General features: G+C 41.0%; 1 protein-coding gene across 1 annotated transcript in view; it reads right to left on the bottom strand.

Annotated features, from left to right (window-relative positions):
- PHLPP1 (PH domain and leucine rich repeat protein phosphatase 1) overlaps positions 1 to 27799 on the bottom strand; it is a 215499-nt gene that overhangs the window by 28092 nt on the left and 159608 nt on the right. The window contains exons 6-12 of the mRNA XM_047827890.1: positions 27295 to 27525; positions 22048 to 22250; positions 20183 to 20243; positions 17033 to 17128; positions 13541 to 13696; positions 3682 to 3882; positions 15 to 177 (exon numbers count right to left, since the gene is read on the bottom strand). Of these exons, the coding sequence (XP_047683846.1) occupies positions 15 to 177; positions 3682 to 3882; positions 13541 to 13696; positions 17033 to 17128; positions 20183 to 20243; positions 22048 to 22250; positions 27295 to 27525 (1111 nt within the window). The remainder of the gene's footprint in view (positions 1 to 14; positions 178 to 3681; positions 3883 to 13540; positions 13697 to 17032; positions 17129 to 20182; positions 20244 to 22047; positions 22251 to 27294; positions 27526 to 27799) is intronic.

Genomic DNA, 27799 nt, shown 5'->3' with positions numbered 1-27799 from the left:
GTCGGACCACGTACCTTGATTTCTGGGAGCTGCATCACTTCAGGAAAGACTTCAATGCAATTAGAATGTGCAATCACGGTGTGCATACGCCTGCAATTCATGACAGTGGTCGGGATGGCTTTCAGTTTATTCCCACTGACATCAATTTCTTCAAGTTCCTCCAGTTTTGCCATTTTACTAAAGAAAGGAAAATCCAAGGGGGAGCAGGTCGTAAAATAATCACAAGGCAATTAAAAAATAATAATACATAACAAGAATAAAAAGGGAATTTACTATGAACCTAAAGATTCTTTAAAGATTCACTGTATAATATAACTGTGTGTTAACTATACTGGAATTAAAAAATAAAAGATTCACTTGTAATCATCATTTTAACAAACAAGACCCGGGTGCCTGGGTGGCTCGGTCAGTTAAATGTCTCCATCTTGATTTTGGCTCAAGTCACAATCTCATGGTTGTGAGATCAGGCCCCGTGTCAGGCTCTGCACTGACAGCACGGAGCCTGCTTGGGATTCTCTCTCCCTGTCTCACTGCCCCTCCCCTGCTTGTTCTCTCTTTCTCCCTAAAAAAATAAAAAATAAAAAAATCTTAAGACCATTTTCACTACTGGTTTTGAGTATCAAAGTAGTTTAACACCTCCTTTCCTAGTATAAAACACAAACCATTAACTTCAACTGTTCAAATTAGCAAAAAAAGAAAAATGGATGTCTCTTTCCTCTTAAAACTCTGTGTGTGAATTAAGTTATCCTGGCAACCATCGCTTTGCTATGTAGCTTAGTCTCAACGCCAATAAAAATCCTACTCAAGTGGGTAAGTTAGCATTAATCCACTGGAAGTGCTTTAAAAAAGCTCAGTTTGAGGGGCACATGGGTGGCTCAGTGGGTTAAGCATCTGACTTCAGCTCAGGTCATGGTCTCACAGTTCATGAGTTCAAGCCCCACATCGGGCTCTGTGCTGACAGCCCAGAGCCTGGAACTTGCTTCAGATTCTGTGTCTCCCTCTCTCTCTGCACCTTCCCTGCTCACAGTCTGTGTCTCCCTGTCTCTCAACAATAAATGTTAAAAAAAAAAAAGCAAAAGAAAAAAAAAAAAAGCTCAGTTTGAGAGAAAGACTTGTCTTTGTATTGGCTCTGAAAGGTCAGGGGAGGCAGCGTAGCCCAGGGCGTTTGCTCATATGAAGACATGCTTTCCCCAAAACCCCACTCCCCAGATTCCTGTGACATCATCTGTGATGACAAGATGGTGGGAGTACCATCTGGACCATCTCTGGACCTGGCAGGGCCCAAATTCAAACCGTGCCCAAAAGAAATTCCTTTCACCTCCTGTTAAATATCTGCCAAGGAGGACTCTTGCTAACCTTACTTTAATAACACGTCCTAATACATTGAACACTTTTGTTTAAGAATGTCTTTTATTGTGGTGGCATCCAAGTCCTGATTTCAGCTCAGGTCATGATCTCGCAGTTTGTGAGCTCAAGCCCCATGCTGGGCTCTGTGCTGACAGAGCAGAGCCCATTGGGATTCTCTCTCTCCTATCTCTCTGCCCTTCCCTCTATCTCTCTCGAAATAAATGAACATTAAAAAAAAAAACAAACAACGGTTAAAAGAATGTCTTTTATTGTTCAGTCTTAATCTATAGTTGATCTTAGTAATATTAACCAATAATTATAGTAACCAAATAAAGAAAATTTGTTAGGGTTTCTTGCCTTTTCTGCAAATGTGGAGGGAAAAAACCGTGCACCTCTATAATCCTGTAATAGCATCTACCACTCCTCTGACCCTTTCTCTACTACTGGTGATGCTGGGCTCCAAAAACTGCAGGATTTCCAGTAAGTATAACTCAAACTTTGAATCATGTAGTTTACAATTGTTGGTATCTCCTCTGTTTGTTATGGTTTCATTTGTCATAATAAGCCTTCAAAAAAAAATTTAGCAAGAAATCCTTTTATTTACTTTTCCTTCTGTCATCTCTCAAATATAAAATTTATCTTATTTATCTTGAAAATTAATATATTCTGAAGATACAGTAAGAACTAAGTTTTCATTTTATGACATCAGGTCTTTTAATATCCTGAACAGGAATCAGGATATGCTACAAACAACACTGTGTACACAGACTGTGAAGGGATTGAGCTCCGACTGCCTGAATTTGTGAGACTATTACTTGAATATGCTGTTATCATATGTGGAAAGAAATATGGAGAAATCCATGAGTAATGGGGCATGGAAAATGACCAAAAGTATAGAAATCGGGCCCAAGAAAAAACTTAAGCAAGTTTCCATTCCTCCACATACAAAGAAGGCGACCAATGGACTAGACCGCTGGAGCATGTTCTTTAATTTGGGAAACATTTGTGGAGTGTCTGCCCCAGACCAGACCTCATATATACACGGGACTGAAGGTGACAAATCACAGTCCTGACTCTTGAGGAACTTGGGGTCTTTAGGGGGCACCTGTGCTACATCACAGTCCATAGGGAGACAGAAATTGTAGCAAAATGCATTTTTATGAGGTACATAAAAAATTCTCTGTATGTAGGGTGATTACAACTGGCATGGGTCACTGGAGGCTACTATCGAAATCTGAGTTGGTGGTAGTTTCTCCTTCAGGGCTTCTCTGCCTCTCAAATAGGATGAGGAGTCCTTTCAGAGATATTATTGTTAGGTGATTGCCATGTTTTCTTCCAAAAATATCATCTCCTCATTCCACAGTAAAATACTATGTACACAGTAAAAGTACATGGAAGTAAAAAAAAAAAAAGTATACAGAAGTAAAGTACATAGAAAAAAAAAAAGAAGGTTTAATCATTAATATCAAACGAGAGGAAACAATACAGAAATAAATATGTACAACAACAACAAAAAAACCCCAGAGCAATGCTTTAAGTCCATGCATATTTGGCCTTCCTCACTTAGTGAGGTTTCGATAGGCTCGTAGCCTTGAGGGCGGCAGAGGGAAGCCGTGCCACTATTTCTTGCTCTGCCCGGTGCTCAGCTGGAGCTAGCAGCAGAATGCCAGAAGGGGCTAGCGGTCGCCTCTGTGCTGGGCGTGTGTGTGTTCCAGGTCCTAACTTGTGAGATGGACAAACGGCAGTGACACGCACGTGGAGTATTTCCTTTGTGGCAGGCTGGGTGTGTAGATTCACCCCAAGTTAGACACCGTGCCACTGCCCCCCCCAATTACAAGTTCAGATTACAACAGAATTAAAAATGGAATATTCTGAGAGCCAGAAGTTGTTTGTAATATGACATGGTGTCTCTGGTCACATAGACAGGCCACTGTGGCTTTTTATACCACAGCACAAATACAAAGACTGGTAGTTAAGAACCGTCAGGTTCCTGGTTTACGTTCCAATTCCCACACACCGTATTAGGCTAATTAAACAGAATAATAATTTGGTTAAAAAGAACCAAAAGAAAAAACATGCCCACGAAATAACAATACCTTATTTCAAAATCATAAAAATGCCATAGTGATTGGGTCCGTGGATGCATTCACAGGAGAAAAGCGAACACATTTCTCTTTAGGGAAATGTTAATCACAGCTGATATGAAAGACAACTGTGAACTCAGGAGGGACAAGCTTTACTTTATCTGGGAAATAAACATTTTAGCTTTTGCCTTTCCACCTGTGAACCCACTTTCAGAAATGCACCGGAGAACACTTTGTGACCTTCCGTTACCTTGCTGGAAAACTCTGAAGTCGGTTATAGGCCATGTGAAGGATCTTTAGGTGGGGGTGTCCTGTTAACAAGGGCACACATTTATCTGTGAGGCTGTTATTTGTCAAATACAACTCCTGCAGGATGCTGCTCGTCTCTTCCGACAGAGTGGCTGGCGGAAGGGTTTCCAGTTTGTTGGCAGACGCATTCAGGAATCTCAGGCTACAATGACAAAATGCAACAAAATCCCACTGATAAGCCAGAGCTCTGGTCCAGAATCCGCAACACATCTGGAGTTTTTCTGACTGATACCTGGCGTGTTCTAAACTGGGTTTAGAAACAGGCATTTAAAAATAAACCCTGGCTTTCCTCGCCTGCATATGGATACGTGACCCCATGCTCTGTGATGAACACAGTAACTATCTATACGTGCTAGACACAAAAAGGTAAAAATCAATGTTTACGGAAGCACCAAGGTGAGAGGAGGGCATTCATTCTACAGCTGGTAGGGAGTGGAAGGGAAGGTGGCATGGGAAAGTTAATATTCTGTCTTCAGGAAGAGAAAAACAATTGCCTATTTTTAAATAAGAGAGCCCTTAGGGTAACAGGACAATCAGACATGAGGTCACAATACAACTAAATCACACGGTGAGTGTGATGCCCAAACCGCGTTTTGCAGTCGCGTGTTCGCGACTGCGGTGTGTGCTCCATCCACTGTCAAGCTGTAGCCCGCGCAACATGGCGAGTGTTCAGCCCGTCGCACTCTCCCCTGTGGTTACCAAGGTCAAAGCTGCCTTGCCTCCCCACCTGGAAAAGCCTGTTAATGAACCACCTTTCTCTTGTTTCAAAACCACCTAGGTTTGAAACTTTCGGCATCCAATTCAGGACTATTCTGCCATATGTTAAGAAAAAAGAAGAAAATCTTCCTTAAAAAAAAAAGAATATGCAATATGAGGTATAGCAGTTTTTAATCCTGGATAAAAAGAAGGCTTTGTATTCAGGAGTCATCCCCAGGACTGTCATGCCAAGCTGTCAATCCACTAATACTCCCCAATCTTGCAACCCCCCCCCCAACATCCTTATACACACTGGCCAACTCCACTACTTGTCTAAGGAAAAGCAGTATCCCCAAAATAGAACATTTTCCATTAAAGAAACACGTATTCAGTTGACATTTAAAAAAAAAAAAAAAAAAGGGAAGCTAGAAAGGGCTGTACAGACCATAAATAGTCATGCGAAATTATAGTCGTGTGTGCCACACGGAAGAAAATAAAGGCCATTCATGCAGTTTCTGAAACTAGTTTTGAACTAGGAAGGAAACCAATTTCAGCACCATAGTTCTTTAAAGTATTTTTACGAGTCTGTTTCGTTAGGTCCCATTTATATCACCTGACTTAAATACCCTGTTAAGAATTTCTTCAGGATAGAAGTAGAAAAAATAAAAATGCATTGTCCTAAAATATCATGGACTGGGGTTGGGGGGGGGGTAAATTATATGACAATCTCATTAAAATATAACTCTCTAGGGAATATATCAGTTATGGACACAAGGGAAGAGAGAATTCATGAATGTTCACCTGTCTTCAGGCCAGAAAAAAGAGGGAACACTGCTGGGAAAGGAAAAAAGACAGACTAGTGAATGCTCACCTAGAAAGCTGTCAGAGGGACTTTAAAACCCCTCCCACCATGTGAATGAGGAGGAGACCGTGATTTCCAAAAAGATTCGTCCTCTCATCTTGTTGAAATTTGCTGCAGTGCAGGAGCCAAATACTCTTTTATGGGAAAGTAAGGGGGGAAAAACCCCTTACATCCTACCCCTCCAGGAAATGAAACTAAGTTAAAACTACATGGGCTGGTTCCAAAGGATTTGATTTGAACTGAAAGGGCCTGGTTGAATCACCTTGTTAGCTGACGGCCAGAGAGCAGACAATCGGGCTAAAAAGTTTTTGATTAAATGGTCTTGGGAAAACTCAATTCAATACCCATCCTTTTACAAAAATTCCTAAAGCACTGAGTTTCGCCTCAAGTCAAGATGATGTGATAACCTCAAGCTCCTTCCCTTATAGATATTGTGATAACTGTAGAAAACACGGTCTCGTGTGCCGAGAAAGGTTTCATCCCTATGATCCTCTTTACCAGGCAACCTTCTTCTGCTAAAGAGAGAAAAGGCAGGAACATAGGACTGCTTTCCATTCATTTGTAAGGCGCTATGCTGAGGCCACAGCTCTTTCCTATTTTCTATTTCATTTGATGCTCCCATCAGCCCAGAGATGGCTCTCATATTTCACAGAAGACAGAAACTCAAGCTGAGAAAAAGTCAAATTACTTGGCAATTGTTAAAAAGTAATTAATGGCAGAGCCAGAAATAAAACCCAGACCTCATTAATCTTCAGAGTCCGCAATTCCCTGACACGTCTCTCCAAAATTCAAATGTTAAAAAACAGTACTAATAACACATTTTCTGAGGACATTTTCATAGGCCCTCCTCGTGAAAAATGCTGGAGGTCGAGCAGGACACCTGCGGGCAGTGTGGCGACCAAATGCACACAGCACTTCAAGATAACTCAGATTCAAAAACCATTCTTAGCAGAAAGTACAGAAGTTGTGGAGAAAAAAGTCATGTACGGCTTCTGCCCTAAAGCATCTGGAAGGCTGCCCACAACAGCAGGGAGAGACACATCCACTTCCTGCTTCTTGAGCAGTCACTCTGTTCCTCCCTGACACGTTCTGTCCATCTGCTCTGGCTCATCTAGGTTCTATATTCTGTTTTGTTTTTGTTTGTTTTTCAGTAATTTCCAGCACACCCTTACATTTTACAGCCAAGTTCTGCCACTGAAGCCAAGCATGGGATTTGGTGGTGAAACCGATTCACCTATTTGTAGGTGCACCAGGCTGCCTGCACTTTAACAATGTTTTTTGGAGATCCGGCCCGGGACTTGTACTCTATTAAAAATCCAAAAGGTTGAGTCTGAGCCCAGCAACTTTCCTACTTTTAGACAAAGACTTGATTTCTGGCCCCCAAATGTCCCAGGAAGTGCGTAACCCTCTAAATTCCTTATCATCTGTCTGCACAACATAACACTTTTACCAACTTCATCGTCTTCATAAGGTTGGTAGCTCGTACAGGGCTTCCAAACTTTCATGATAGTAACCGACAGTACAAAGGACATTTTACGTGACCACCCAACACAGATGCAGCACACACACGTGTAATTAAAAGTTTCATGAAACAATCACTACTTAGTCTCACTTTACCCTGCAGTGACATTTTCCATCCTACTTAATTTCTTAAAGTGCTGGGAGGAGCCCACTAAATTAATGCCATACTCCACTCTTCAATTCGAAAAACAAACCACAATTATTGTCTGGCGATACCACCTAACAGTGCTGATTCCAAGTGGGGAAAAAGCGCATGCAGTCTAACAGAACTATTGTTTCAAAACGTAGGGAAGTCTGCCTGGCTTGGGCGCTAAAGGCCACGAGGCTACGAGGTAAAGGAACAAAAGGTATACAGATGAAAGAACTGTTGGACAAGAACATGAAAAGAATTAGTTTTAAAAATAAGTACAATTATAATTAACAGTGATGCAATGCTACCGGTTCATCTACAGACCTTCGCCCACCTTTGTCCATTATCCCACTGACGTCCTCCACCTGGTCCAGGACCCAATCCGGGATCCCACCTTGCATTTCGTCATCGTGCTTCCTTAGCCTCCTGTAGTCAGTTTTATTTGTCTTCAACAACTTTAACATTTTTGGAAAGTACTAGACAATTATTTTGTAGAAGGTCTCTCAATTTACATTTGTTTGATATTTTATCATTACAACACGGTGGTACGTTTTTGGCAAAAACACAGAGTAGTGATGTTGCACCCTCCTATCGGAAGGTACACGATTCTCGAATTCAATGCCCAGATACACTGATTAAGTCAGTCAGGTTAAGCCTTCAAAAATCTGTGGAATTAAGGATTCTGATGATCAGCCACACTGAGACAGCAGAACTGAGGTAAGGGCCAGGAATCTGCATGTTTAGTAAGTTACCCAGGGCATTCTGAAGACACACTTTGAGAAACACTTTAATTTTATTCTCAAAACACCAGTACTTCACCAGTTAGCTCCCTTCACTTAAACAAAATAGTGTAGGCAACTTAGCTCTCAAAAATGCCAGAAATATCTGTCTTTGCCAAAAGGCACCAGTTGTCATGGTCAATTGATCACGCTCTCCAAATTCTCTGTTCCCGTTTAGTCCCGTTGATATTTACACATGTTCTGAGTCACTAAAACTTATGGTCTGTAATGTGACTAATACTCTCAGGGTATTTAATAATTACCATGTACTTCATCCGCACATACACTCTCCCCACTGCCCCCCTGAAAGTACCTTGTACTGCTCCAACCACAGATAAAAACAGATCCTAATGTCCACCCACAGCAGGAATCTACAACTGTCCTTTAAAGGGTCAGCTGCGACTTTGTTAACTAGACCAGCCGAATTCAGGAGCAGCTCTCCTGTGATCAAAAGAGTATTCAGGTGTGAGATGGACGGGGAGGTGGCCATCACCAAGATTTCAGGAACAGAAGGGTGGTGGTCCCTCCTCCACTCGTTCCGGTGACCCAGGGGGACTGTCTACCCCACCCTGCCCTGTTGTTGATGAAAAACTGATTATCTGAAACTCTCCTGGGGGCTTCCATCAAGGGGATCTCCAACTCTAAGCAAAAAGAGGTAAGCTGGGAGATATCAGCCAGTGAGATCTGGATTAGAATACTGCCAGTTCACCCCACAGAACAAAATCCCACCCTCATCATAAGACACAAAATCACAGCTTCTCAGCAACACAAGGTCCATAGCATCTCACATCTGTCTACAGTTTTCGACACAGCTGCCAGTGAAGAGCAAGTCAAAATAAACAAAACTCAAAGAGGCATACAGAGAGTAAACTCATAAGCTAACATTGCCGGTTCAAGCTATAAGAACTTTAATAAAATTGCTCTAAAGTTTTCAGAGGAAGAGAGAGATATTACTAAAAGTCACCTAATTTAGGGGCGCCTGGGTGGCTCAGTTGGCTAAGCAGCCAACTTCAAGTCATGATCTCACAGTTCGTGAGTTCCAGTCCCACATCAGGCTCTGTGCTGACCGCTCAGTGCCGGGAGCTGGTTTCCGATTCTGTGTCTCCCTCTCTCTCTGCCCCTCCCCAGCTCTCGCTCACTCTCTCTCTCTCTCTCTCTCTCTAAAATAAATAAACATTAAAAAAAAGTCACCTAATTTAAAGCACATTCCCTTCTCTCATTTGGTTACCAGACACCCTCCTGCCACCAGGTGAAGAAGATGAATATACACCACTCTAAAGCTGTAACACTCAACAGACAATACCATGTAATTAAAACCATGACATTGGTTTTAGCAGATAAGATTCAGAGCTAAAGAAAAACTCACAAGAAAGAGAGTCAAAGTTCAGTCTTTGGCTCTGTGTCCAGTGACGCAGGCTTCCCTGACAGTTCTCTTACAGCTTCCAGGCACAGGTTCTACGTAGAGCACTAGCGAAACCACTTATAACTAACAATGACCTGTATCCAGGCCCTCTCCTCAGTTATATAACCAAACACAGAGCTGGCAACAGTAATTTATTATCACAAAACGAAGAAAGAAACAAGGAGCATCTCATACTTGTAAGATTTGTATCACGGAGCAAACTGAAGAGGATCGGAGCAAAGTCTCATTGCTAGCAAACAGCTCTGCATCACACGGCAGCCACAGGCTGTTTGTTCTTCCACTCCAGGAGCTTCCATTGAAACTACCCGTATCAGTTCCCTCCCTCTTACCCTCTAAAACCCGCCTTTCATTATGGTTTATCCTGCCGTGGTTTTAGAGTCTGCACTTGACTGTTAGCCCCTTGAGGGCAACACCGACGTCAGGCACTTTCAATGCCCCGCGGCACCGAGCAGGTACCAGGACCGCAGGATGTTGGCCTGGACCGTGCAAACTAGAACCAAGCACAACTGAAGTCACCTGCAAGAAGCCAGTCACAGAGATTCTTTTCTCAAAAACCCACTTTCATATTTTGAAGTTCGTGTTTTCTGGGCTGACCTCCTGCAACGGTCAGTTCTGGTTTATTCCTTCCCCCCAAACTCATCAAACCAAATATACAGTATCTCCACATTTTCCTGCATGTAAATTACACCCCAGTCAATTAAAAAAAAATTTAGACAGACAAAACCTCCATTATTTAGACATTGGAAAGGGCAAGAAGTATTAACTCTTTAAGAAGTGGCAAATAGTTCAGTGTGAATCATTATAAAATGTTGTGTTTCTTGTCTTCCAACAAGTAACACAAGAACACTGTTCAAAACCAGCAGTCAGCAACTTCACACTGTCCCTTTCATAAGCCAATCTGCCTGTGAGGACCAAAACTCTTAACTTTTCTTTCTGATTCAGAGTCATGACTAATAACACACTATGCTGGAGAGGTGGCTATTATGGTGGTTGGAAAACAAAGGCACTAAAATATGTCTTCTTGAAAAAATTCACTTCAGCCTTTTTTGGTCATTTGCTTTTCTCTCATAAAATAAAGGAGGATGCTTGCTCCTAGTAATTCTCCCGGCCTTTTACTCCAGGACGTTCCTGTGCCAGAAATACATTTCACGTGGCCTGCCCTCCTCCCAGGATGCACAGAGGCTGGTTAATCCCCTGACAGCAGCTCCTATTTTCCAAAATGCAGCTGGCTCTGGAGAGACCCATCTATTCCGTCTATGGGAATTTCTGCCTAAATGCCTTTAGCTTACACTGTTAGCCTACACTCTCCATGACAGCAATGTCCTCTTCCAGTGGCTCCTAATTTTCCATGTTGCTTTACTAGAAATATTCCAGTTCACACAATCCTTCCTCTTCCAAACACAGATTCTGTTTGGGAACTGTCCAGAATATGCAACGTGCAGAAACCTAGATTCAGAGCGAGTCGCACAGGATCACAAAGTCACCAGTAAGCAGAATCACTGATGGAAGAATCTACATTACAGATGTCCCACTCAAATCCTTTTCTGAACACAAAAACATAGTCTCCTTGACTACACTTGGGAGCTTCCGCTCAGGGACATGTTTGCAGGTCTGCCCCAGCACCAAGGAGACTGAAGGACTGCTCACTGATTGCTTCTAGGGAATTAAAAATATCCAGAACTGTCGTTTTAAAATCAAATCCTCAAAAATGAATAAAGACTCGCTATTATCTGTTGGAGAGTTCCAGCACTATTTACCTACTCTGTTAGCCATGAACTTATCAGACTTGGCCAGATCCAGAAATGATTTTATCTCACTCAAAGACTCCTAAATCTGAATCCATCTATCTGTTTCTGTAGATTCAGTATAGACGCCCAGGAGAACAAGTAGATTCTCGTTATAAAACCGCACCCAAGTTTTGCCTTGTTAGCCTTATGAAAGAGGACACAAGGTTATAACATAACTTAGAATTCTCCACAGGGAAAGAGATCAAATCCCACCGTATTCATGACAACAAAAACCATGTGTCTACAGTTGCCCAAAGGCTGTGCGTTGCAAAGTTGACCCCTGAACAGCGCAGGTTTGAACTGCATGGGTCCACTTATACATGGATTTTTAAAAATGTAATACAGTACTATACATGTATTTTCTTTCTTATGATTTTCTTAATACCTCTTTTCTCCAGCTTACTTTATCATAAGAATACAGTATATAATACATACATAACATACAAAATGTTTGCTAACTGATTATTTACATTATCGGTCGGGCTCCTGGTCAACAGGTTTTTAGCAGTTAAGTTTTTAGGGGGTCAAACGTTACACACAGATTAAAAAAACATTTTTTTAATGTTTATTTTTGAAAGAGAGTGCAAGTGGGGGAAGGGCAGAGAGAGAGAGGGAGAAACAGAATCTGAAGCAGACTCCAGGCTCCAAGCTGTTAGCACAGAGCCCGATGAGAGGCTCGAGCCCACGAACCGCGAGATCATGACCTGAACCGAAGTCAGATGGTCAACCGGCTGAGCCACCAGGCATCCCCCACACAAAGATTTTTGACTGTGCCGGGGTGGGGGGGGGGGTGGCGCCCCCTGTTGTTCAAGGGTTAACTGTACTTTGATATGAACGCAAAAGTAAGAATAATTCTTTAAATGATCTTGAAACATTGCTCTTTTGTCAGGGGAATGATAGAGCACTGGTCAATTACAATTTAACAATCCCATTTTCTCACAATTCCATTATTTCTCTATAACTATTCCAGTAGGAATTCATTATAACTTATATTAGGTACAAAGAACAAATGTTTTTTAAAATGAGGATAAAAGAACAAAAGGAAAAGGAAAGGAGAACTAGAAATGTTCTCTATCCTGATCTGGGCGATGATTACAGGGGCATATACACATATGAAAATTCACTGAGCAGTATGCCGAAGGGTTGTACTTTTTTTTTTTTTTTTCACTATAAGCGATCTCTTGATTAAGAAGGGTTTTTTTTAGGGGCGCCAGGGTGGCTCAGTTGGTTAAGCATTCGACTTCGGCTCAGGTTATAATCTCATGGTTCATGAGTTTGAGCCCTGCATCGGGCTCTGTGCTGATGGCTCAGAGCCTAGAGCCTGTTTCCGATTCTGTGTCTCCCCTCCCCCAATCACTCTCTCTCTCTCCCTGTTGTTCAAAAAAATAAACATAAAAAAAAAAGTTTTTTTTTTAAAGGACATAGAAGAAAAATGAAAATCCACAGGTGAAGGTAGTATTTAAATTTCCTTAAATTTTCTTTTGTTCATTAAATAAGTATTTGTTCAGCACCCTGTTTTATTCCCGACACACTGCAAGATGCTGAGGCTAACACTGTAATTAAGACACAGTCATTGGACCCAGCGTTCGTGATCTAAGAGTGGGGACAGGCAAGTAAACAAGAAATTATAATACAGTGTGTGGTGAGTATTATGACAAGAATAAGCACAGGGAGTTGGTACACATGGTCAGGTATCTAAGTCACTTTCGGAGAACCAGAGTTCTTTTTGCCCATGAAAAATCTCACAGGTTGAAACACATCTCAAGTTTTTATTTTAAGGCTGAAAGACCCATCATTATTTTCTTTTTTAAAAGCACCACAAAATTAACTTTTTTGTTTTTCTCATGAGGTATACTAGAAGTTCAATCCTTTATGTCATCTCTAAGGTCACAGTCACTCACTAAAAATAAACATTAGCAGCGGTCACAATGATGCAGGCCATCAGGCTAGGAGCTTTTTAGGACGGTGCACAAGGACTCTGAAGCAAACAAGATGTTCCCAAGTAAGTTACCACTCAGTTGACTTAAAGCTTTCTTTAAGGAAAGTGCTGCATGTGGCCACTCTTACTTAATGTTTAACCCCCTCCTCACATCAAAACAATTTCTTTACTTAGTGTAACACAACAAGCTACCTGGAAAAAGTCTGTTCAAAAGGAAATAATTTAAATGCAAGGGGAAAACCGTGGTAAAGGTAAGAACAACTGGTTAGAAAACGACGGCCGTTGCCCAGGTCACAAGTACGTGAAAGCAAGACCAGAGAGGCCTGAGAGAATGTGGCTAAGACTGCGGCAGCCGCACAGGTCGGAGCAGCGGCAGACTTATCCCCGTTTACGGCTACACCCCCACGACACGTGCTTGTGAACGACTCCAGGCTCTTCTCTCCGGAAAGCAGTCAAATTAATGAAGAACCTACAGGTTCTTGAGTCCAGGTTCTTGCCCCGACTCCACACGCTACCCAACAGAGACGTGGCTGGCAAAACCGTGCTCTTTGTAAATCTCGGGCAGATGAGCAGAAAACCCACACAAACGGTGTCCTGCCACGTAAGACGGGCCTGCTGGCGAGGCGACTCAGATCAGCAACCGAAACACACCAGCTGCGTTACCTGTCGGCCTTCATCAGAAGGTTCGGCGGCAGCTCCAGGAGCTGGTTGTGCTGTACATCCAAGACCTCCACCGAGGTCCTTTCCAGCCTCTCAGGGAGCCTCGTCAGCTCGTTGTGTCCCGCCAGTAGCTTCCGGAGAGCGCCGTTACAAAATAAGCTGCGCAAAAGGGGACAAGACAGAAGGAAACTTACTGAGAGCTAATTCGGGACAAAGAATAAAAAATGAACAGGAGTCGAACACTTAAAACAAGCTCTCCGAAGAAACAAATTCATTCAGAGCAACTGCAAATTCATATTACCATAAGTTCAAACTCGGAGCTCTTACATTTCAGTGTTTTCCATACTGCATGAATAAATAAGTAAATAAGAAAACCTATGAGCAGGAATATTTAACAAAGAAGCTCTACTTAGTGAAAGCGAAAAAACAAGTTTCATAGGAGATACCGAAGAGAACAGTCTACCCTTGTTAGACTCACTGGGCGAGCTTTAAAAGGTTGTAGGCTTCCCACGGTAGGCCTTGTTTCTCGTATTGCCCTGGAACACGGGTGTTTTACCCACAACAGATTCTGAATAAATACAGTCGATCAATTTTTAACCGTAGGATCCACATTAAATAAGGATTCTTCTATCCAATTAAACTTTTACAAATGCCAACAGATAAAATGCTACATTTTTCCTCATCTGCATTTCACAATCACAATTATTTCTCCGTTTCCTCACTCCCTTCTCTTTGGTTTAATCCTAGGCCGAACAGAGACCCTCTCCTAAAGAGATGAAAACACACTTAATCCACTATTTTCTCTCGAGACTCAGAGAGCTGTTTGGAACCTTGGCTGTGTTTCTTCCACGGGTTATCAAAAACGGAAACAAATGTTGAATACTTTTTAATCAAGTACAAATCCGTTTCATGACCAATTCAGACTTCTCCAACAGTGGTAGAGAACAAAATGGGCCCCAGGGTCAAACACAGAAGTGTGGGGCCTGTGGGAAAGAGAAGTTATCATTTGCATCCAGGATCATCTGGAGTGAGAATTCATTTACACTGCTGTCAAAGAGTGAGGCTGCCTCACCCCACCTCCTGTCTTCTAGCACTCTGACCTCACTCACGGACGGCCAGAGCTGTTACAATCACTCCACATTATGGTATAACTTTATTCACTTAGAATCAAGCTAGATCCTTCGCTCACAAAGATGCAACCAACCTGTCTCAACGCCGTGACAGCACAGGCCGCCACGAAAGGTGTGTGGCCTGCCCGACTTTGAAGATTTAGCTACCAGTGTAACAAGACAGGTTATCCAGGACTGCCGTTCAGTCACAGCTACTACAGGGGGCAGTCTCTGTCATTCACCTGACACCAGTAATTCAGGACTTGGTTCACCATTTTTACTGTCTCACTGGGCCTGGGCTACAATTCAGGATTCTTAGAGGGTAGAATGTATAATTTATTACTACACACACACACACACACACACACACACACACACACACACACACACACTTACTTTACCCTTAAACAAATGAATATCTGAAGGACCGGTGAGAAAATCTTTATTTTGATTTTTCCAAATAAAGGAGATTTTATAACTACAGTATGAGTCTTAACTGCTAATTACTGGACTTAGCTAAATTCTTTTGGATACTATCTAAGCATTGTTTTCCTTTTAGTACATTTCCACTTTTTAAATATTAATTTGTCTGGTGAAGTTCTTCACATACATGGCTTAGATAAACAAAGCTTGAATATCAAAGCAACTTCGAATGAATTGCTGTCTTGCCTGAATATTAGATCAATGATAGGGCTGACAGAAAGTGTGCAAGTAAACACCACAAATAGGAAAACAATACGTATTCTTTTTGTCCCACATATTACACACACTACACACACACACACACACAGGCCTGTTTAATTCCTTGACAATAGGGCATTTAGAATTTATTTTGAATAAACATCCATTTAGATCCCCCAAAAGCATGACTAATGCAGATCCAATCAAGGATGAATTAACTTCGGAGAAAACTGGATAAAATATCAGTTATCTTGTTTGTTTAATTGTTGGGTTTGTGTACAGAATGTTTTTTTGGAGCCTACCGTGAAACAGAGGCCTTAAATGCCAATGTGCTATCTGTTGGATTGGGCGGGTCGAAGTGGGGAAGAGAACAGAGAAAACAGAAGAAAGGTAACATTGCAACATTTTTCCAACAAAATTTCCCCCCATTAGTAATAGCCTATTATGATTTTTGCTGTTTGTCTTCTGAAAGGGTCTGTCTCTCACACGTATGCACACTGCTGTCCACAGGGCACACCATCAAAATCATCTTGATAATGGTGATAGGCTACACAGGGTCACCTACATGCTCAGTCAACACAAAACTCTAAAGCAGAAAGCATTTTCAAATAGAACTGAAATTCCAGGTATAACATATGGCCAAGGAACAAAGTAAAATTAACTGAGCTTTCCAGGGATTGAAAGGTAACCCAGATTTCTTTTATGAGATCTATATTCTAACAGCATTAACCAACGGAAATCTAATGCAAGCCACAAATGTCATTTAAAATGTTCTAGTAGCGACAGTGAAAAAAGGTGAAAAGAAACAAATTCAGTCTTACATTTTATTTGTCCCACTATCTCCAAACTATTATTTTAACATGTAACTAATATACAGTATTGAGATATTTTGCATCTGGTGTATATTTTACACGCAAGGATGAGGAACATTCTAAATCTCAATGGTCACATATGACTAGTGCATACCATACTGGACAGAAGAGATATACACTCATATAAAAGATAAATAGCATTTTCATCATCACAGAAAATTCTATAGGATAACACTGGAATAGCCTTCCTTTTGTTATTAATCCATGGCTAGTCACTAACAATCAATACTATTTTGTACTAGAATTAGTTCACCTGAAGGTACCTGTATCAATGGCTTTAGACATCATTACATGGCTGTTTTACAAATCTTGCCATTAAAATGAAAATTTACGAAATTTACATTAAGAGAAAAGAGAAGGAAAGAAAAGTCCTTGGACCTTTCTTCCATACCAAGAAAAAGAGAATCTAGTTTGCTCTTTCTAGGTTTAATGATCTAATAATCTTTTTTTCCAAGGTTATGTTTGAGGAAAACCAAAAATTATTTGTGGGGAAGGCAGGCATGTTAAGTCAACAGACAGAAGTGGAAGATTCTGAAAGAACTGAGATTACAGAAGTGAAGCAATCGTATTGTTGGCTGCGTTTTCAAACACAGCTTATTTAAAAACATCTCTAAGCACGGCCCCGCATGGCTCTGGAAAGCCTGGTTGACGAAGTCTCACTCTATCGTCCACTGCATGAAGAAAGTTTGTAATTCAAAGACATCATAGGAGATAAAAGATATTAAAAATAAAGCTTTAAAACAAATTCTTGTAGGAGTTCACAATAATAAGCTAAATTACTTAAAAACTGCTGATCTAATTTGAGACCCTCTCACTTGATCTGTAATACTCACCGTGCAGGAAGTTCGCATATTTGATTATGACTAATATCCAAAACTTCCAGCTTTCGGCTTTCGCATACCCACTCAGGCACGTTTTCTAAGCAGTTCCTAAATATAAGAATATACAATTTTGTTGTTGTTGTTGATTGGAATTTGGCCTAAAATATGGTTTGAAACTGTAAATAATTATGTAGAATAAAACTTTAAATGAAATACCAAAGTATAGTGAGTATTAACCAAAAGGATATGTCTATTCACTTTATATTCACAAGATGAAGTGTGACAAGGAATAGGAAAAAAAGAAAAAGTAGAGAAGGACACAGCTACAGCATTTCTAAAGTCTTCAAAAAAAAAAAAAAGAGGTATGTTTTTCAGAATTGCTATCCTAAAAAGTTTATAAGCCCATGCAAGTTTAGCAAGAAGATGTCTTATATTGGAAAAAACAAATGAACAAGTAAACATACACATTCTTTCAATTAAGTCAAATGGCATAAAATAGTTTTATTTTCCAATTTACTTTTTTTACACTTAACATTTTTAAAATTTTTTTTTTTTCAACGTTTATTTATTTTTTTGGGACAGAGAGAGACAGAGCATGAACGGGGGAGGGGCAGAGAGAGAGGGAGCCACAGAATCGGAAACAGGCTCCAGGCTCTGAGCCATCAGCCCAGAGCCCGACGCGGGGCTCGAACTCACGGACCGCGAGATCGTGACCTGGCTGAAGTCGGACGCTTAACCGACTGCGCCACCCAGGCGCCCCCACTTAACATTTTTTAAATGCTTCTCTACTCTCGTCGGTATCATGGGATCACAGATAAAAGGAAAGAAATGACAGCAGAGAAAAGGCACACTGACTCTTAAGAGTGAGAATTTTTATTTGAAAATATTAACTGAGGCATTACACGGTAATCATAATTACCAGTAACGAGTGAACTAAACTAATGCTGACTTTATTGTTAAATGAACCGATTACTTCTTAGACAAATCTACTACCATGAGTACCTCCCTAGTCATGGATTATTAGTAGCCTTTTCTCTTCTTTTTTAAATATGTGAAGTGACCAGGCACAAAGAATGTAAAGTGCTATGTACATTATGAGCAGGTGAACAATTCCATGAAAAGATGATGCTTGGGATGGGACTGTATTAGAGCAAAAGTGAAAACAGTTGGGATATTACAGGTGGTGGCCTTGTGTGTGACTTAAAAATAATGCTCTTTAATTTTTCAAGAATACTACCTTTTCAACTAAAATACAGAAAAGGTGGCATTGTTTTCTGCTCAGTGTTTGTATAGGTACACATGGTTCTGGCTTTGAAGGCCAGAAGACACAATTTGTTTATTTTACTATAGTTAACCCCTACGACATCTTCCCAGGATAAGAGAGTGAAAGTCCCTCTTGCTGTAAAGAACCTCATTATACAGCAATAAGACTCACAGAAGTGACAAACATAACCAGGGACTTTGCTCTGGAGGACCTACTAAACACCATGAGGGGGGACAGCTCAGTTCCTGTACCTGACATGAATACAGAAGAGGAGGAAGTGAAAGACTCAGAGTTATGTCAGGGGAATCAGGTTCTCCAAGAGCAAGTCCGATAGTTGGGGAGGCGAATGAGGCAGAGCGTGTTATAGTGAAGGTCTGGACATGAGAGTTATAAAGCAAGACGAGCAGCATTTAAGGGGCAGAACTCAGGGAAAAGCAAGACAGGGTTTCCAATTCAGTCTCATTCAGGGGTTTTAATGGGAACCATTTGCTAATTACGTCCTGCAAACAAAGGGTAAATAGATTTACTCCGACTCTCTTACAATACATCTGTTCAAGATATTTATATACACTCATGCATGCAAACCCCACTCTAGTACCATTCTCATTTAAAAGTTAATGCAGCAGTCAAGATTGGTAGGAAAAAATAACAATTTAATCATGCAATAATCTGACTAAAAGTTTTATTAAACAAACCTGACATGAATTTAGTAGAAAAAATGCACATAGCACTACTCATAAAGTAGTTTATAATTACAAATTTATGATAAAATTGTAATTGTAATAAATCTGACACTTTCTTACCTAATTCTGATTGAGAACCTTATTAAACTAACTAGGTTTGTGTATTTTCATGACAAAAGGCAAATTCTGCACCTGAGCAATTACATGGCAGCTGTATCGGATTTTATACACTAAAAATGAATTAGCACTTGGCGAGCGGGTCATGTACTGTGGCTATTCAGAAAGTTTTCCTTTTTTCTTTTTTTTTTTAATGTTTATTTTTGAGAGAGAGAGAGAGAGAGAGAGAGACAGAGAGAAGGAGGGAGGGAGGCAAGGAGGATGAGTGGGGGAGGGGCAGAGAGAGGAGAGACAGAATACAAAGCAGGCTCTAGGCTCTGAGCTATCAGCACAGAGCCTGACGTGGGGCTTGAACTCACAGACGAGATCATGACCTGAGCTGAAGTCGAACACTTAACTGACTGGGCCACACAGGCTCCTCTATTCAGAAAATTTTGGATATTTCCTTTGGAATTATGTTAAAAGTAAATTTCAATTCTTGTGTGTTAAGATTATTAAAGTCTAATTTGTATACATACATGTTTTATGCCTTCCGGAAAAAGCCTACTATAATATTTGTGGGAACTGGGGTCAATATGACACATTGCAGTAGTGAATTTGTATAAAAGGTGAGATGGTCTGCCATTTGCAAATGAGCTAAGTAAGCAGGCTGTATGGAAATCCTACCTTGGGAGGCTTAGTTGCTAAGATGTAGGTACACAGTAACAGAGGGAAGGAAAAAAAATCAAAGAAACACAGCACAATATTTAAAAAAAAAAAAAGAAATTAACATCATTTCAGTCAAAAGACAGAAGATATGGTTAATATAGTTAAAGAACTTCTAGACCTTCCAGCCATAGAGCTTCAACTCACTAATCTTTCAGGCTCAAACGTGGTGGTCAAATTGGGTCCATGGGGACCTAATACCTTGATTCTTCTATTTTGTAGGTATACTTCACAAATATTATTTTAACTGACAGATATTTAGTAAAACTATTGAATTTAATTTGTAATACTTACAGTCAAAATATGTAAAAAGTTTTTAGGCATAAGCTCAGACAGGATCATCTAAATAGTTTTCAAGCAGCTTCTAGAGTGCTCTAGGACTTGGCTTCTTACCTTGAAACGTCCATGTAGGACAGATAATTTGGAACTGGGTAAACATCCAGTTGTACAAGTTCTAGGAGGCAGGAAAAAAAACCACAAAGACATTACCATTCAAGTCACACAGAGACTCTTTTTGTATACAGAACATCATTACTGCGCTTTATTCTCCATTGTTTACATTAGGAAGTACAATACATCCATTTGTTAAACTTGGAAACTACAGGAAAGTACAGAGAACTTCCAATTTAATCACAAGATCTTATTCAGAGAATGAAATAAACCACTCGTTCTATTTTCCTACCTTTTCCCCAGCCACTTACTGAGGTTGTCCTCTTGTTATGCATGCTGAATGTTTACCTAGAAGATTAACTTTTAACATTTAGATTTCCTTTCGGAAAACCAAATGCATCTGGCTTCTGCCTTCTGCATTCTACTGAAACAGCTCTCTTAAGGGTCCCCAATGACTTCCTCTACTCAATTCTGAAAACCCTTCCTCCAAACTGTATGAAATGCGATACCACCATCTACCTAGGGCTTTGTTTCCCAGAGTAGTTTCTAGATGTCCTTCTGCTTCTCCAAACACTTACCGTGTCGTTCACAAGTTCAGCACCTGTCTGACACCAGCTGTGAGGGCTTTGTAAGTCTGCTGTTGGTGCCAGCTCCCTTCTCTTTCCCAGTTACCTTACTTCCACAGTTCCAGGTACCACCTCTAAACAGATGAGTTTCAAATCAACATCTGTAGTCTTGGCTGCAAGTTCCCATTTGCTCCCAGGAAAACCACTCCACTGACGGGGATTGGCAGGGTGGCGAGGACTCCACTCTTCTCCCATAAATACACTCTGTACTCTACTCTCATGGGAACAGTCTTACGGCATCCATCATGTGTCCTCCTCTTAAGCATCTCCACGGGTTCTTACAGCTTACTGCACAAGCTTCAAAGCCACGCGTCCCATAATTACTTCTTACCATTTTCTAGCAGGCACCTAGGAGTTCAGAATTCCCTGTCTTCTCCCATCTGCTGAACAGACCACATTCAGATTCCTTCCTCTTCCACACCCACTTTGTGCCTTCTGGCTATCCAAATCCTATAACCATTCAGTGATGGAGACCTATCGCTATTTGAGGTCTAGCTGGTTTTTCCAGTGAGATGACAATATTTAACTCATTTAGAAAATAAAATCCCCTATCCTTTAGGACTCCTGCACAGCACGATGCATAGAACAGGTGCTTGATAAACGCTGTTCAACTTGGAGTACTAAATACTAGTTTTCACTCAGTTTTCTGATTGCAGGGAATCAAAATCCTCCTGTTAGCAAATATATGTCCATATGATCTTTTCTTTTTTAGAAATGTCATGATTTCTAGATTCTGAAGAAGAGTGCTCATTAAATGAGTAAGACTCTTGACTTGTGGTGTCCCTGTGGGTATATAATTCAGGTCTCTCTTAAGATTAGCTCCTTTGTTAGTGGAACATGAAATCTGAGACCCTGAATAGAGTCCAGAATGGACCTTCCTTTCATTTTTACTCTCCAATATTAAATCACGGTTCCAGATTTACTATCCTAACAAGGTAGTCCAAGAAATAGTTTATTAAGGCCCGTTAAGCAGAGGAGCCAAATCAAAAGTGGGAGTAAGTTACCTAAGTACTACAATATGACAAAAACAAATTCGAAACTATAAAATCTCCTGTTTTGATTCCTTTAAATACCATGCCAGCATTCTGCTTTTATTATTTTTATCGCAGCAAAATTTGACACTTATTTTAGTAAATGGGCAAAGTAAAATCAAAGCGAGGCGTCATCACATCAAAGCAATGATGTTGCTGAGTAAATTCTTGGAACCAAAAGAGAAACTTTGATGTGGTGTATGTTACATACCATTAGAAGAGGCATAGAGTGCTTTTAGGAAGTAGCCACAGATGTTTAATGTCACCAGCTGATTCCTTTCACAGTGCAAAACTTCAATGTTGTTGAAAATCATAGCATCGAGGTCACCAAGCTTATTGTCGCGCAGATCAAGCTGAGTGACGTGCTGGAGAAAGTCCACTTCGTCTGCTATTAGCTTCCTAATTATGTTCAGTCTTGAAGAGAAAGGCCACAAACAGAGACTCTAATTAACTGCCATGCTAGAAACAAATGGCCACACCCTGATACGGTGAGCTAAGGAGAAGGGATGCACGCCTCACTATGTTACAGTCTTCCATCATTTCTTACATCTCTGCATCTGGACTTCCTTAACTGGCTAGATTCTTTGGCTATTTTTAGCGACAACTCCAGGAAGGTCTTAATCTTGGCAATATATTCTGAAACACACTTTGGACCACTTAGGCTGGAAGAGAATCACACACATTGATTTTACCTTAATTCATTGCAAGAGGGAAAAAAAAAATCCACTTAATCATTTATTTCCACAGAATTTGATTGAAAGAACACAAGAAACACAACCCAGACCAACCCATTAGGCACATTACAACTAGAGTGAATGTTTAAGGAAGGAGAAAGGATTCGTGAGCAGGGAGGTGAGCAGAATTTAAGGGAGAAGGTGGGAGGGGCGGGTGTGTGTGTGTGTGTGTGTGTGTGTGTGGAAATGAATGGGAGCCACATATGCACCAGAGATGAAAATGCAAACATCTGGATTTCTGGCTGGCTTAGACCGAGGACTGATTACCAAAACTATCTCCATCATTAAAATATTGCTTGAAAGAGCGAAGCACAGAAAATACTGACATTTGACATCTAGGATTCGCTGAGAAATTAGAAAACAAAGGACGACAAATCTAGGACAGAGCAAGGCACAGGGGAAAACTGGCAGAACCTCCGCCAGGAGAACCAGCTAGCTGACGGACTGAGGTGGCCACAGATGAGATGCTCCCAAGAAGATATGGAAGTAGTAACGGGGACTAGGAATCAGTAGAATGAAGACACACTTAACTTCAAAAGGGAGAAAAAGAGACGGAAATCTCAATTCCTAGTCTGCTAGGCTACCCCCAACTCCTTTACCAACCAACAAACAAGAACCCTGCACTTCTCATAACAAAGTGCTGAAATAATGCACGTGGGCTACAACAGCATTAACAGGAGGGCTGGAGCTTAGGAAAAAGCTAAAGGCTCCTGGCTGTGAATTTCTGCCCTTTGAAAAAATAAATAAAATGATGAAAACGGAATTATTACTAGCAATATCATAAAGTCACTGGAACACAAGGATGAGTGACAGACAGCAAAGAGCTGGGATTTGTCAATCTGTAAGCATAGCATATGGCCTGTTTAAATGTCCCCAACAGGATTTGTTTTTTGCTTCTCTTTTTTTATTCCAGGTTGTAAGATTTAAAAACTGGCCTCAACCCAGCAATTTGCCTATTTCCAAATGCTCAGGAGATTACTAGACTATGTACACAGAATTTTTTAAAAAGTCTCATTTTGGATACAACAGACTGTAGGAGTTGAAAAAAAAGGTCCCATGTTCTTCCTAATTTACACTGTAAGTACTTTCCTAATGTGGCATCATCATCTTCATTTGAAAGAGCTCCCTCCTGTAATTTCATGTATTAACACTAAAATAATTAAAGGGTTTATTTAATGAGGAGGCAAAAGAAAATCTATAACGAGAGGGAAATGTTCAGTTAAAATTGCCAACTCTTACCAGGATTCAAATATCAAAAGTTTCCAGGCTCACACAATAATATAATTATTTAGGATGAACTTTCAAAGAGGCAAAACGTGATTAAAATTTCCTTTCAATAATCCCCTCAGCTAACACAGCCATTTTATTTATTTCATCAACATTCACTGAGATTTACTTTGTGTAGATAGGTAGTGTGAAACAGCATCATATTCTAGTTCCTGTTTGCTGCTCACTACATAGGACCTTGAACAAGTCACTTTATAATTCTGGTTAAGCCTAATTCTAATCTGTAAAACGGGGATTGCGCCTTACTTGTCCTATGAGGCAGCTGAGAAAGTCAGATGAATGGATGTGCCCATAGTTTGCAAACAGTGAAAGGTATGGTGGTGATTAGCATGGTGACCTATGGCTTGGGTCACTACGAGATGAATAAAACAAGGTGTCTGTCAAGAGATTTAGTACTTGAGCGAGGAAAATCATATGCTTTAAAATACAAAGACTCTAAGTATGTGACGAGTGCCATAACTGACGCATGAAACACACAGAATGGTCAGAAAAGATGCAACCCAGGATGAAGCACCTCATCCGAATGGCAAGGGGAGGCAGAATTTTACAGATGCAAGTGGGCAAAGAAAGCAGTGCATGAGTTAGGGCAGAATGGCCTCTGGACTGAAGAGAAGAGCGAGACAGGGAGAACTCCACACACGAGTGCGGGAGAGCAGGGCATTCGAGAGGCTGCAAGGACGGGTTAGTCAATTAAAGTACCAACCAAGTGCTAATACTGGCTAACAAGGATAAAGCACAGCAGTGCTGCTTGGTTGTCTGTGGTGAAGGAGCTCTGTTCTAGACACTTTTTTTCAAGTTCATTTATTTTGAGGGAGAGAATGCGGGCAAGAGTGAGCAGGGGAGGGGCAGAGAGAGGCCTGGAGGAAAGCAGGTACCTAGGCACAACCGTTCAACATTTAGAGGGTCCCGTGTCTGCTTCCGGTATTTAAACATCCTGTAAACGATCTCATCTAAAAAGATCCAATTAGGGGCGCCTGGGTGGCGCAGTCGGTTAAGCGTCCGACTTCAGCCAGGTCACGATCTCGCGGTCCGTGAGTTCGAGCCCCGCGTCGGGCTCTGGGCTGATGGCTCGGAGCCTGGAGCCTGTTTCTGATTCTGTGTCTCCCTCTCTCTCTGCCCCTCCCCCATTCATGCTCTGTCTCTCTCTGTCCCAAAAATAAATAAACGTTGAAAAAAAAAAAAATTTAAAAAAAAATAAAAAGATCCAATTAGAACTAGAAATCTAGGTGGCTCAATTTAAAAGGGCTTAAATTCTTTAAGACCGAAAGTTTTCTAAGTCTAAGTGACTCAGAGACAAATAATGTTGACAATTTAGAAAGAAAGTTAACGAGACAAAGTGTTCAGTGTCTCCTCCTGTCACATTCGAGAAAGTTCTCAACTTCAGATCCAGAATTACCATTTGTCCTCCTTCAATGAAGAACCGGTTCGCAAACTGCTAACCAACACTTCCCCAGGTGCAACAGGCTTGATTTCTTTAGTCTGAGGAAAGGGAAAAGGAAGCCATTCTTTGAGGGACTGGAAGAAACGGTTTCCAAGGTCAGACCGTATGAAGGAAGAAAAGGACCAAAGATGATGCTTCTTTACACTGACAAAAATCGACAGGTCTGAGTGAGGGCCTAGGGTTATCAACACAGAGGAAAGTGGGGAGTAAGGTGAGGAAAGAAACACCCTTGACAAATGAGGAGTCGGGAAGACGCCAAGAATGATAGCTGAGTTCCACGAGGAGGAAGGCGTCCTCAATCAGGTAAGATAACAACACATAAGACATTGGGAGTAGGAGGCATTTAACTCAATTCCTTCCCAAACCCTGCGATTTAGCTTCTATTACTAACTATAATTTAGAGATGAGAACACAGCTGCCCAGAGACATTAAGTATCTTGCCCAAGATCTATCACGATGACTATGTGGTCATCGACCTCTGGACAATGGGGGGATTAATTTGGCTGAAAAAAGTATCAAATTGGGCAAATTAGTATGAGACCTCTAAGCCTGATATGCTGCTTTACAGGAACTCAGTCCCATGACAGGCTTTTGTTTTTCCTTAAGAAAGAGAAATTTAGAATAGATCCCTCCTTGTATACCGGTTCTTTGTATACTAGACACTAAAACTGATCCTCACGTACTAAAGGACGATTGAATCTTTAATGTGGCAAGGACCGTGCTGGTGGGTTTTGGTTGGAGTTGTGCATGATCAGGATTCAAAATGCAGGTTCCCTGCTCTTGCAAGGGGTGAGAGTGGAGGTTCTAGTCAAACTTGGGCCTAACGAGGGATTATAAGTTTTATATTTTTGTAAAGAACAATAAACTAAGGGCAGAGCCACCTGGACAGAAAAATGGGAAATTAAAATAAATAAGTTAAACAAATTAATTTAATGAATACAGGGGCGCCTGGGTGGCGCCGTCGGCTAAGCGTCCGACTTCAGCCAGGTCACGATCTCGCAGTCCGTGAGTTCGAGCCTATCACGATGACTATGTGGTCATCGACCTCTGGACAATGGGGGGATTAATTTGGCTGAAAAAAGTATCAAATTGGGCAAATTAGTATGAGACCTCTAAGCCTGATATGCTGCTTTACAGGAACTCAGTCCCATGACAGGCTTTTGTTTTTCCTTAAGAAAGAGAAATTTAGAATCGATCCCTCCTTGTATACCGGTTCTTTGTATACTAGACACTAAAACTGATCCTCACGTACTAAAGGACGATTGAATCTTTAATGTGGCAAGGACCGTGCTGGTGGGTTTTGGTTGGAGTTGTGCATGATCAGGATTCAAAATGCAGGTTCCTTGCTCTTGCAAGGGGTGAGAGTGGAGGTTCTAGTCAAACTTGGGCCTAACGAGGGATTATAAGTTTTATATTTTTGTAAAGAACAATAAACTAAGGGCAGAGCCACCTGGACAGAAAAATGGGAAATTAAAATAAATAAGTTAAACAAATTAATTTAATGAATACAGGGGCGCCTGGGTGGCGCCGTCGGTTAAGCGTCCGACTTCAGCCAGGTCACGATCTCGCAGTCCGTGAGTTCGAGCCCCACGTCAGGCTCAGGGCTGATGGCTCAGAGCCTGGAGCCTGCTTCCGATTCTGTGTCTCCCTCTCTCTCTGCCCCTCCCCCGTTCATGCTCTGTCTCTCTCTGTCCCAAAAATAAATAACGTTGAAAAAAAAAAATTTAATGAATACATTATATTACATTAGGGAAATCAAGGAAGGAAAAAAAAAAATAAGGAGATGCTCAATGGTATTAGCTGTCTCTCGCCACAGAAAAGGAGGACAAAGAGAAAAAACATCCACTTTGCTCTCCGTGACAGGGTCTTCATTCACCAGAAACTGCAACCAACCAACCAACCAGCTTGCTTGAGAATGTCACCCCCACAGCTCTGACGCGCTCCCAGATCTAAGCCAACTACTTATAAATAGGATAGATTTCTCAAAATTAGTTACCTCAGATCCACATGTTTAATGTGAGGCATTCTTCTTAAAGCCTGTAGCCGCAGGGTTTCCATACAGTTTCCAGACATACAAAGTTTATCCACAGCAGTCAATTTCTCCAAAACCTCTGGAATGTCAGTGAATTCATTAAAAGAAAGACCAAGATAACTGAGCTGGTGCATGTTCTCCAACTCAGGAGGAAGGGCCTGGAGAAAGTTTCCATCCAACAAAAATGTCTGTAGGCTGTTAAAGAAAACAGAATAAGGAAGAGAACGTGTAAATTTTACATGTTTATTATCAACATACCAGTTCCACAGGTATAGATCATATTATTAGAAAAAGAAAATGAACTAGATCTTCTGCAAAATGCATAAGGGCAGCGCCTGAGGCAGTAATATACCAGACAGAAAAGATCAGAGAGAAGTATCTTAATCTTTTATTGAAAACCAAAATATGACCAATCTCCCTAACTTGGACAGGCACAAATAGGAACAACGTGAGCTACATGCAGTGCGAA

This window comes from Prionailurus viverrinus, chromosome D3 (genome assembly GCF_022837055.1).
Source record: "Prionailurus viverrinus isolate Anna chromosome D3, UM_Priviv_1.0, whole genome shotgun sequence".
Classification (NCBI taxonomy): domain Eukaryota; kingdom Metazoa; phylum Chordata; class Mammalia; order Carnivora; family Felidae; genus Prionailurus; species Prionailurus viverrinus.
Note: the sequence above shows the minus strand (reverse complement) of the source record. Positions and strands in the feature narration are given on the sequence as shown.